This window comes from Schistocerca serialis, chromosome 2 (genome assembly GCF_023864345.2).
Source record: "Schistocerca serialis cubense isolate TAMUIC-IGC-003099 chromosome 2, iqSchSeri2.2, whole genome shotgun sequence".
NCBI classification, from domain to species: Eukaryota; Metazoa; Arthropoda; class Insecta; order Orthoptera; family Acrididae; genus Schistocerca; species Schistocerca serialis.
In genome coordinates, this window is record NC_064639.1 from 452,073,887 (window position 1) to 452,086,712 (window position 12,826).

Genomic DNA, 12,826 nt, shown 5'->3' on the forward strand with positions numbered 1-12,826 from the left:
CCATACCTCTTCTTTTCTGATTCTTTTCTTTTCTGATTTTCCGCAGATCACGATTCACTTCCATACAATGCAGTAATTCAAATGTAAATTTTCAGAAATTTCTTTCTCAAATTAAGACCAATGTTTGAAACTAAAAAACTTCATCTACCAGGAATGCCTTCTTTTCCTGCACTAATCTTCTTTTTACATCCTCCTTGCTTCATCCACCACACATTATTTGGTTTCCAAGGAGGCAGAATTCCTTCACTTCATTTACTATGTGGTCACATATCACTAATATAATTTCTGCTGCTCCTCATTACTTTTGTGATTCTTCAGTTTACTCTCAAGCTACATTCTGTACTCATTAGATGGTTCATTCCATTCAACAATCCCTGCAATTCTTTCTCACTTTCACTGATGATAGCGGTGTCATTTATGAATATTATCACTGACATCCTTTCACTTTGGATTTTAATTCTACTCCTGAAAATTTCTTTTACTCTGTCACTGTTCCTTTGTTATACAGAGTGAACAGGAGAGGACTGTATCACTGTCTTTCTTCTTGGTTATTGTACACATTGTATATTACCCACCTTTTCCTATAGCTTACTCATATTTTCTCAGAATTTCAAACATCTTGCACCACTCTGCATTTTCAAATGCTTTTTTCTACATATCTTGATCTTTCTTAAGTCTTGGTTCCATCACCAAGCTCAACTTCAGTACTTCTTTGGGGCCATTAACACTCATAAAGCCAAATTGGTCATCATCTAACAGATCCACAATTTTCTTTTCCATTCTCCCATATGTTATTCTTGTCAGTAACTTGGATGTATGAGCTGTTGTACGACAGTTCTCACATATATCTACCCTTGCTATCTTGGGGATTATGGGAATGATATTTTTTGAAAGTATGGTTTGTCTCCAGCCTTCCCCCAATGATTTTAGATATTCTGAAGCAATTTACCTTTCCATTTGTCTTCATCTACTGTAAGTCTCCTAAAGTTCTGTTAAACTCTAAATTTAATACTATGTACCCTAGATCTTCCATATCAACTTCCATTTTGCTTCTATCATGTCACCCGCCCCCCCCCCCCCCCCCCTCTCCTACTCCTCCAAAGAGGCCTTCAATGTACTCTATCCACCTCTCTCCTCTGCATTTAACAGTGGAATTTCCAATGCACTCTTAATTTTGATGCCCTTGCTTTTAATTTCACCAACTATCTTTTCCTGAACATCTTACTTCTTCCTTCCATCCATCAATTGAAATACTTCTTTGGCTCCTTTGGCTTCTTAATAGTTACTTTCCTTGTAGCTGTGTTTATCTTTCCAGCTTCTGTGATTGTCCTTCCTAGACACCTCTACTCTTCTTTAACTGAAGTACCTACAGTGGTATTCACCATCACAGTATTTTTAACCTTATAGAACTTCAAACAAATTTGATATTTCTCAAGATTTGGGTATCTCATTTCTTGCAGCACAGATTCTTCCAGCTGATTATCTTAAACTTCAGTCTACTCTTTATCATTACTAAATTCTGATCACATTCTATACTACTACTTCCTTACAATCCAGTATCAGACTTTGACACCTGTGTCTAGCCATTTTGCAATCCAGGTGGAACCTTCCTGTGTCTCCAGACATTTCCCAAGTAGACCTCCTCCTCCAATAATTTTTAAACAGCATATTCACTATTGTGAAATTTACTGCAGGATTCTATTAGTCTTTCTGCTCTTTCATTCTTGCCTGTCTTCTCCTGGAACTCTGTCTTCTAAGCCTTCTCCAACTACCACATTCCAATTCCTCTAGGAAGATTGTCATATTCCTTTACATACCGAATTACCCATTCAATATCCTCATTGACTTTACAGCAACACCCATTGATCCACTGCTGCTGCTGCTGCTGCTGCTGTCCTTTGTTCATAACCCTTATCTTCTGACCATTTCACTTCACTGATCCTCTCATTATATATAGATAGAGCTTTTCCATTTCTCTTTTCTGATTATCTAGCTTCCCTGGCATGTTAAAACCTCTTGACACTCCACAATCCGACTCTCAGAATGTTCCTCTATCATCAGTAATTCAATCTTTTTCTTACGGTCACCTGCCCCCCCCCCCCCCCTTTCTTGGCAGTTCCCTCACCTAAAGATCTGAATGGGGGAGGGGGGGGGGGCTAATCTGAAACCTTTTGCCTATGGAGAGATCATAATCACATTATTTTTAATTATGGCTAGCATGACTAAGATAATCATATTCAAACCTGCCCAGATAAAAATACTAACATACATACATTTTCAGAGTTTTGTGTCCTGATGTCAACCCGTGAAACTGCAATATGAAATTGCAAATATTTTAAAAAAAAATAGTTGTACATTGCACAATGTCCTTTATTAATTGAAGAATGACATGTCTTACCCAGATAGTGCATCATCAGGTTATCTCATGGAGGTGATGACAACCTTAGCAGCACAGGTCAGTTCCTCATGCAAATTGTAAACACATCTGTACACACGGGTATGTATGCACTATGTGAATACCGACAGGCCTTCGGCACCATTCTAGTGTTCGGCTGTATTTACAGTCAGCACACGAGGTACTGTTCTGTGCTGCTACACTTGTCGTTGTCTCCATAAGATAACCTAGTGATACCCTATCCTGGCGAAACACATCATTCTTGAGTTAATGAAGAACACTGTGCAACCTATGACTGTTTTTGTAAATAATAGCAATAATAATAAGGTTGTTGTACCACAACACCAAGATGGAATGGATTAATTTTTAAAATGAAATTGCTTTTTACATCATTAATTAATTGTTAAAAATAACTGAATCTGACAGTATAGTAATGCAAAAAAGCCAACAGACTACATGGCTAGAAGCTATTCCTACAGACCATGCAGATCACTATTTGGAGGTCTCAAACTAACATTTAATAGCAGTACTGCAAAATACAGCAGAAATCTCACAATCAATGAATGGGAACACACAAGAAACATATCACACACACGCATACACTCACTGTTCGTCTTGTTGTTCAGTGACGAACGGGATGATGATCTGAGGCCTTTACCCTTGTGGGGTGGTGTAATGGAGCGCCGTCGATGACCACTAGAGCCTCGAAGTGGAGGTGTGTCAGAACGCCTCCTCCCACCTCCATTGCCAGTTCCACTGCCACTACAAGATGCTAGCTGTGACGAACTTTTTGATGTCTGAGGTGCACCAATGACGGAAGCAGAAAGTTTTCGGTGTGGGTTGGATGCAGGTGAGGGATCACGTCTCTTGCTTCCCAATGATGAGCCTTGTAGACCGCCTCCACGATCATCACTGTGTCGTGATGGGAGGACTGCTTTTTTCACTGAAGGTAAAGGACTTCCATTTTTCCCTGTTGTTTTTCGCATTCTGTAAAAAGAGCAGTATTATACATAAGGTACAAGTGAGATATAAAGTAACAAGACAGAATGGCTGCCTAGTACTTACCTTTAGAAAGCAAAACTCTAGGTCTTGTCAACAGACACACATAAAATTACAAAAATTAATCCAGCATTTGGGACAATTAGTTCCTTCCTCAGGGTGGAAAGACAGATATGTTGAGAAAGGTTAAAAAGGAGCAGCAATCCCCTCAGACTGCAAGATGAGTCGAACCCTACTGTTCTGAGGCTGAGGGGGATAAAGATCTTCCATAAAAGTGATTGTGTGTGTTCTTTCACTTTTACAAAGTATCTTCATTAAGCAACGGGACTTGTAGTTAGACACAAATTGTGGTGACATCAGATTAAAACAATGGACTTATATTTAGGAAGAGTTGGGTCTGAATCCACATTCAGCCACACAAATTTAAGTTTCTTGCTGTCTCCTGAATCACTACAAGTGATTGCTTGGACATTAAGACCACAGCTCATATTCTTCACCATCCCTTTCCCTACAAAGTTTGTGCTCTGTCTCTAATGACACTGACATGAATAGGAGGATTATTCTCTAAGCATCTTCCTCATATGGGTGGTAAATCAACTCTTTCTTTCAGTAACAATTAAAATTTAGGTAGTAAAATGTCAACTCCTTCAATCATTTCAGTTGAATGTTGAAAGATTCTTCTGTGCAGCTGCACTCAACTGCCTCCCTAACCTTTTTTAGGTGGCTGTCAAGAGAAGTAAACCAAGAACTATATATGCCAACAAAAACAGCAAAATTGATCAGTAACACATAGCAATAAACAATCAGCAATAGCCAACCACATGTGTGTTTCTGGTGAGATCTCCCTCGTCTGTACATTAGCAGGTTCCTGAACTTTCATTTATGAGGACAAGAAACAAAGCACGAAGGAAAACTTAACTGAACCACTCAGTACAAAGACTCACTAATCTGAAATGAGTCAATACAAAAGCAACTGACTCAGAATGCTTCTCGATAGTTATATCAAGTTGGTGATGCAAGCTCTGTGGTGTTACTGTAGATAGAAAGTAAGGCTCTTAACACAAATGACATTCATAAGGTCTATGATACAGATTCATACAACAGACTATAAATTACTACTTCTCATCGTGCCCTCAAATGAGAAATGTCCTGCCTACTATCTTTCTCACATGACCCCCCTCCCCCCCCCCCCCCCCCAAACAATGGTATCCTTCCGTCCGCCAGACCAACACAATACCCTCGTCCATCCCTAGACAACCCCTCAACCCCTTCTCCCAACTCCTTGCCTCGTGGCTCATATCCCTGTAATAGACCTGGATGCAAGACCTGTCCCATACATCCACCCCACCACCACCACCACCACCTCCACCACCACCACCACCACCCCAACACCACCTATTCAACTCCGATCATGGACTAGGATGTTGTGGAGATTGGGTGGGCGATGGAACACCACTTTAGGAGGGGTGGAAAGTACCTCGGGTAGAATGTCCATCTTTTTAGGGCACAATGATATGTAATCAAAGCCCTGGTGAATGAGGTGGTTCAGCTTTTTCAGTCCAGGGTGATACTCAGTGATGAATGAGACACTCCTCTGTGGCTGGTTTTTGGGAGTGGTGGGATGGGAAATGGTATGGTCTGGGGGATAGTGCCTGTCTCCGAAGGCCTTGGTGACACAATTAGCAAGGGGATTTTTGTCAATGCAGATATGCCATTCCCAGGTAGCCAGGCTATATGGGAGGGATTTTTGGGGTGAAAGGGATTTTTGGGGTGAAAGGGATGACAGCTGTCAAAATGCTGGAACTGTTGGTGGTTGGTGGGTTTAATGTGGACAGAGGTGCAGATGGAGCCATCTGAAGGAGGACCATGTGAAGCAGATGGGAGACAAGGTGTTGAGGTTGTGAAGGAACGAAAATAGGGTGTCTTGGCCCTGGGTCCAGATAATGAAGATATCATCAATGAGCCTGAACCAGACTAGGGATTTGGTTTTTTCGGGGGCTAGGAAGGTCTCCTCTAGACAGCCCACAAAAAGGCTGGCATAGGAGGGTCCCATGTCAATACCCAGGGTAGTGTTGTAGATTTGTATATGTACCTTCCCTTATGTCATGTCACACTCTCCTCTCCCGTAATTATTTCAGCCTCAAACTACAGTAACATACTGTCTCCACACCCTCCACCAAACAGTCCGTGTCTCCCCCACTCCCCCCCGACCTGTCATCTACTATGCATTCTCGTCTCCCACCCTCTTTATTTGCAGCCCTCTGCCAATGCATCCACCTGTTTTTCCCCACTCCTCTTCTTTTTCACTCCTTTTTCCCCACATCCCTGCCCCACAACCTCCTGATACTCTACCTGTTTGTAGTCTAATCCCTGCACGTTCCACGAGACAGCATTTGTCTCTCTCCCCAGCGCACACTACTATCTCTTCCCCGTCCCATTCACCACACCCTCCAGTATGCTGCTTGCCTTCCGTGTGATGTTACATTCCGCCGTGAAATGCTGGTGTTGGCAGGTGTGTGTGTGTGTGTGTGTGTGTGTGTGTGTGTGTGTGTGTATGTGTGGTTACTGATTAAGGCTGTGACCGAAAGCTATATGCGAGTGTCTTTTGATCATGCCCGTCTGCAACTTGACGTGTCTTCTTTACAGTAAGTAGCTATCTGTCTTTTCCTACATTGTTGATATTCCTACCTGGATTTTCCATTGTTTGATATAAATATCACTAACTTTATATGTGGCGTCCAAAGAACACAGCTATTGATTGTTGAAATATGGTGTCAGAAAATGGATGTATAACTGAACCTAATTAATAGATACATAAAATCAGATTATTTTAAGACTATAACTAATGTTTTCTAACACAAAATTAAAACTTATAAGTAACGAGGAAATTAAAATTCCAGACTGTACAAGGAAGATTCACTGCCATATTAATAAGGATGCTGTCAGAACATTAACTGTTGGAAAATGAGATCAAGGCAGAACTTGATCACGTACTTTCTGAAACATTAGTGAAGGACAAAGTAGGAAAACAAGCAGCTGAAATCTGTACTACAAAATAATTGTGCTGTTGCTATAAAGAACTTTTCTGCATCTGTTCTAAACTAAAACCTTGGGTTTCATGTCCTTTTGGAAACAAGATAAGTACAGATGGGGAAGCTCAGATCGGACAAGAATGAGAGTGCTAACCACTGTCCAACTTGCTTGATGTGCATTGTGATATTGTAAAAATGAGAATGTATAATGCTGCAGAAGAAAAATTATATGTGATGTGAATGACTTTAGCACATGGGTCTGCTCTTTACAGAATATATCCAACCAATTTGAAATAGAAAAAAATGTGGTTTTACAAAGATGCACAGGACAATTAAGCTCAGGGCAGTTCTGTTGAATAAACATCAGCAGTTGGCTTTATTAAAGGATGGCTGCAGTGTACAGAATCTGCTGAGAACCAGGAATTACATTCATATCCACTATGAAGATTAAAACCTTATTGTAAGTTAGAACAACATTACACTGTATTCATAACTGAATCTGCAATTTGTGATTATTTACTTCTCTTTTTTCTGCCCTTAAAGTAACTGAAGATTGCATTAAGAAATCCTGTGAAACTAAGATGCTCTGAATAATTTAATAAATTAATAATTTAATAAATTTACATGAGCACAACAAAATAGGACAATCACCAACATGTGTCGTTAAACGTGAGAAAAGAAGCTATGCACTGGGAGGGATGAAGGAAGATTAGGGTTTAAAGGCCCACCAACGTCAAGTCATTAGAGACAGAGCTGATCTTCAGTGACTATTCTAAATATATATCTAGTCACCTAAATCATTTAATGCCATGTCTGACTGTTCTTGTATCAGTAACAAAGATATCCCAGGTACCTAATCGAGTGTGTGTACACCATACAAAGGATTTAGTCTACTAAATTTAAATAGCTGATGCCCAAATTTCAGCTCTCCTCTTTTCCAGTTTTCCCACAATGCACTTTCATACAATGCTGTGTTCCAGACATACATTCTCAGAAATTTCTTCAACAAATTACAGCCTATATTTGATACAAATATAATGCTTTTGGTGTAGAATGTTCTCTTTGTATGTGTTACTCACTTTCTTTCATTCAATTTGCTTTGTGCTTATTAACTGTTCATTCCATTTAACAGACCTTGTAATTGGTCTTCATTTTCACTGAGGAAAACAATATCATAAGCAAATCTTTTTGTCATGAATTTTAACTCTACTCCTGAAACTTTCTCTTCTCTCCACCACTACTTCTTCAACATAGAGGTTGAACAGAGATACACTTCACCCCTGCGTCACACCTGTTTTAATCCTAGGACTTCCCTCTTGGTCTTCCAGCGTTACAATTTCCTCTTGGTTCTTGTACATATTCTATATTACCTTTCTTTTCCTATAGCTTACACTTTTTTTATAATTTCAAACACCTTGCACCATTTTACATTGCTTTTTCTAGGTCAACAAAGACTATGATGGTGTCTTGATTTCTTAAAGTCTTGCCTCCATTATTATGTGTAAGAATCAACACTCATTCCCTGGTCCCTTTAACTCTCATAAAACCAAGTTGTTAGTCACCTAACAGATTGTCATTTTTTTCTATTCTATTCTTGTCAGCAATTTGGATGCATGAGCTGTTTAGCTGACTGTGGAATAGTTCTCAGATTTATCTGGCTTTGCTACCTGCAGGACTGTGTAGATGATATTCGTTTGAAAGTTTGATGGAACACATCCAAGTCTCATAAATTCTATGCACACACCTGAATAATCATTTGGCTGCCACTTCTGCCAATAAATTTAGAAATTCAGAAAAATTTTATACATGCCTTCTGCCTTGTTTGATCACAAGTCTTTCAGAGAATGACTACTAATACATGAGCCTCTATGTCTTCCAACATGACAACCATTTCTTCTTCTAACACATCAGAAGACAGCTCTTCCCCCTTATAGATGTGTTCAATGTACTCTTTCCACCTATTTGCTCTCTTCTCTGCATTTAACAGTAGAATTCCTTTCACACTAATAATGTTGACATTTTCAATTTCATTTAGTGTTATTTTGACCTTCTATAAGCTGAGTCTGTCCTTCTGACAAGTATATTCTTTATGTTTTCTTCACATGTTTTCTGCAGCCACTTCACTTTAGCAAGCCTATATTCTCCCACAACTCTGACTTCTATTTTGTATCCTACTACAGCATTCTAATTTCCATGATTACTGGATTTCCATTTCCCTTTACATACTAAGTTACTTGTTCATTGCCTTCATTCTCTCTCTCTCTCTCTCTCTCTCTCTCTCTCTCTCTCTCATTATGATTGTGATGTTGGCATGTATTGCAGTGATTTGCTGTCAACGCTACTGAGAATGATCCTGTCACCCAACTTACTCTTTCCCCTACCTTCATACTCAAAAGAAATGCTACTCCCATTATAAAATGGATTCCTGGATGGAAATGGTGGAAAAAAGGTCCTATGAACATGTGTCCATACATGCATCATTGGTACGGCAAATGGCACTGATGAATGAAAGTTCCTCAGACCATGTGCCGTGTGATCCTTGCGTGTTGCAGGCTACTTGATTGATGCAGCATGCTATAAGCAGCAGAATGGTCTGGTATTCATTTCGGGGACAATCTGAGATGGTGTATGTGTACAGCCAAGCAGATGGAAACGTCGAGAGAGAGCACCACTATACCAAAACATCATTGGTACGGCAAATGGCACTGATGAATGAAAGTTCCTCAGACCATGTGCCGTGTGATCCTTGCGTGTTGCAGGCTACTTGATTGATGCAGCATGCTATAAGCAGCAGAATGGTCTGGTATTCATTTCGGGGACAATCTGAGATGGTGTATGTGTACAGCCAAGCAGATGGAAACGTCGAGAGAGAGCACCACTATACCAAAACAAGTACCTTCACAGACACTAGCCACATCATACCATATTCCAAGCCCTTTTTGGGCATTTGTGTGATCATGGGTTCTTTCAGACAGACAAACATGCAGAGAGGCAGTAGACTGTGTGTACACCAGATTTGGAGGACCAGGTTCTATAGGATATTGAGACAAAGGCTAATACAAGCTCCAAGCAAGTGGCCTGCCAACATGGTGTGAGCCAAAGTATGATTATGTGTTTCCTGCATGACAACCACAACTATCCCTATCACCTGCAATGACTGCAAGAAGTATCAACATCAGACTTCCCTCTGTGGAAGAATTTTGTCAATGGCTTTTGCACTAGACCATTACAATCATGAGATTTCTGTCCCCAGTCCTCTTTACCAACAAAGAAACCTTTACCAGAACTGGCACCATCAACCTGAATAACCATCATCTGTGAGCTACAGATATGGCACTTGGTCAGGGGAACTTTCATTCGTCAGTGCCATCTATCATGGCAACAGTGCATTTCCAGTCACATGTTCAGAGGACCTATTCTCCTAAATTTCCAGTCAGAAATCCATCCCTGCAGTTAGTTACTTTATTAATGTTCACCCTGTGTAGTACTAAATAATATTGCCTTCCACAGAGAATACTAAACAATTGTAGAACATAATAAAAGATGTCAGTTTTAATTTGAGTACCAGTAGAATATGGCCTCGTATTCAATACGCCTCAACCTTGTTGTTTATTAGGATCTTATATGATCGCACTGCAAAACCAAATATAGTTTTTTAGGTGTTTTAGAACATGGACTTTGTAATGTAAATGGTCTAAAAGAGTTTGCAGAAGACACTTTTCTGTAAAAATGGGCCAAAACAGACTTTTTTGGCATTTTATAAAAATCATCAACTTTGCCCTCAGTTCATAAACTGTTGGAAAGCAGTAGGAGGATGAAATTTTATATTCTAAGACCTTGTATTGGTAAGTTATTATGTGCAAGGTTTCAGGTGCATCCTGCAATTTCTTCTGCAGGTATAAAAAGCTAAACTTCACTTTTTTCTGAGCATCTATTTTTTTGGCCAACTTTGCTTCATATTATCCATATGTAAATAATTCGGTAAAGCTTTATTATTATTATTATTTCACATAAGAGAGAGCAAAAAGTTGTACAAGATAACCTAGTTTTATTTCTTTCCACAAAATACTATTGGAGATACTATGTCTCGAAGTTGCCGAAAACTGATGGGTGCACTGTTGACAGCTGCACTATGGGGTCAAAGAAATAATTGTATCTCCGGGACCATTGAATTAACAATCTTGTGAAACTTTACCAATGTTCATTGGGAACATGTGTGATTGTTCATACCAAATTTCATCAAAATCTGTGACAGTCATGTGGGAACATCCAGACCACTTGGCAGGGAACAACCCTACATCTAGATTGATGTTTTTGCATTTCCACTGTTGGATTTTCTAGCTTCCTTGCCACACCCAGTCTTCTAACATTCCACACTCTGACTTGTATAATATTACTGTTTCTCTTGGGTCTCCATCCTTTTTTTTAAGGTCACATCCCCTTCAGCAGCATGGCAGCACTACTGGAATCTTTTGTCAATGGACAAATTATAGCAGCACTTTTTCATTTAGAGACCACACTTCCTGCAGATACACATTCATCATCATATTCGCCATCATCATCATTTATTGCACATAAATAGGCTGTTTAAGCCCTTAGCAGGCAACAAGAATATAAAAGTACATAAACATAAAACACAATGAAATTATCAACACATCAATTCCACAAATCATGACTAAATACAATCGTAAAAATCACAAAAATTGATTACATATGTTTGCCTATTTACTTCTGGCTCGGGCATCCTCATTGCTAGATGTTGGAGCTGCTTCTTGCAGGGTCATTAAAGTTCTGTCTTTGCAGCTTGTTCACGGATGACCTCTTGGCTGTCTTTGGTTGATGTACTAATGCTTTGCTAGGGAGAATACATGGATACATATTATGTGTTTTTAATGCAGTGGTTTCCACTGCCTTTTACATTTGCATCAATCCACCGCCTTTTACATTTGCATCAATCCATTGCCTTTTGCATTTTCATCAATGTCGGCATTCTGAAAAACATACTCATCATGACACAGCTTTTAGATTTCCCCTTCTTCTTCTTCTTTTGTTCACTGCCATTTACTCTGTCTAGTAGAGGCACCAGTATTCTCATATTTTGGTAAATTAATTTTACTTATATTTTTGGCCAAAAGCCATCCCTGTCGCCATAGTCTTCAGGCGCCTAAGGGAAGGAAGTCATTGTGCCACAAGTCTGTAAATTATGTAAACTTGTTCTGTGTGTGGCCATATTTTAGATGTTTGTGTATCATATTTTCTGAGGCAGAAAGTGGGAACCAGCCCAGCATTTGCCTCACTGGGCATGAGAAATTGCATATAAAACTACACTCAGGGTGGTTCGTTTACCAGCTATGCAGATTCAGTCTAGGTCTGGCTCACCTTCCTGCCTTGCAAACGAGCATTACGGAATATGAGCAGGTATTCCGTTAGATTTCATCAGTTAACCATTTTTGTTTTGTTGATGACACTGTACTATGAGAGCATAGGCTTGACAATGAGATTGTACTGTTTGCTTGTGACTTGCATCAACCTCAACCGATGGAAGAAAATAATTCATAATAAGGTTAAAATAATGTGTAATAAACAAAATGACAACCATACAAATTAGAAAAACTCATAGACCTAGTTGCACAGTTTTTGCATGTATGTCATTTGAAAACAAAAACAACGACAACAACTGGCAAACTGAATAGATTTTTCAAAACTAAGCTTCTGATGTGTGTGAAACAGGCACTCTAAACCTCTCCTCCTACCACCCACACCCACTGAGGGAGGGGGGAGATAGACAGATGGAGGGAAGGAGGGAGAGGGGGGAGGGAGAGAGAGAGAGACAGGACTGTTATAGAACATCTTGGCAGGTATGTAATTTAAATGTGCACACACTGATACAATGGATCCACTCCTCTCCCTCTCCTCTGCCCAAACACAAGCTTCCATGATTTGCATAGGTGGTAACTCTCTCCAAAGTAGCCTTCTTTCTCACTGGCCTAAATCTCTGCTAGCAGCTATTCTCTCCTGCCTCTGCCATCCTTACTATACCCACTCCAAGCCAACCTTCTGCCACCAATTAAACTACCAGCTCCACCCTAGCACATCCATATCTTCTTTTCCTTACCTCTTTATTTCATTCTGGATCCTCCACCTTCTTCATGTACTATTTTTTTAGCATTTGTCCTGGCAGCATTCTACACTGCCCCTGCAAGTAATGTATGTGCCAGCTTGCTGCCCCAGTGTTCACCTACATACATGGCACTAGCAGTCTTTTATAACAACTCCAACTCCCCCATCCATATCCCTCATCCTATCCCCCTTGCCAGACCAGTTAGTGATTAGTAATCAACTCCTATAAATATTTATAAAGGTAGAAAAACAGTGGACAGAGATCAGAAATAGGCAGCTT

The 12,826-nt window shown here is 39.8% G+C and overlaps 1 protein-coding gene across 7 annotated transcripts in view; it reads right to left on the reverse strand.

The window, feature by feature from the left end:
- LOC126457331 (zinc finger CCCH domain-containing protein 13-like) overlaps nucleotides 1–12,826 on the reverse strand; it is a 243,890-nt gene that overhangs the window by 161,424 nt on the left and 69,640 nt on the right. For 6 of the 7 annotated variants that reach the window (XM_050093537.1, XM_050093535.1, XM_050093534.1 and 3 more), the window contains exon 5: nucleotides 3,003–3,382. In XM_050093537.1, the coding sequence (XP_049949494.1) occupies nucleotides 3,003–3,382 (380 nt within the window). The remainder of the gene's footprint in view (nucleotides 1–3,002; nucleotides 3,383–12,826) is intronic. The other variant, XM_050093536.1, reaches the window with a different exon arrangement.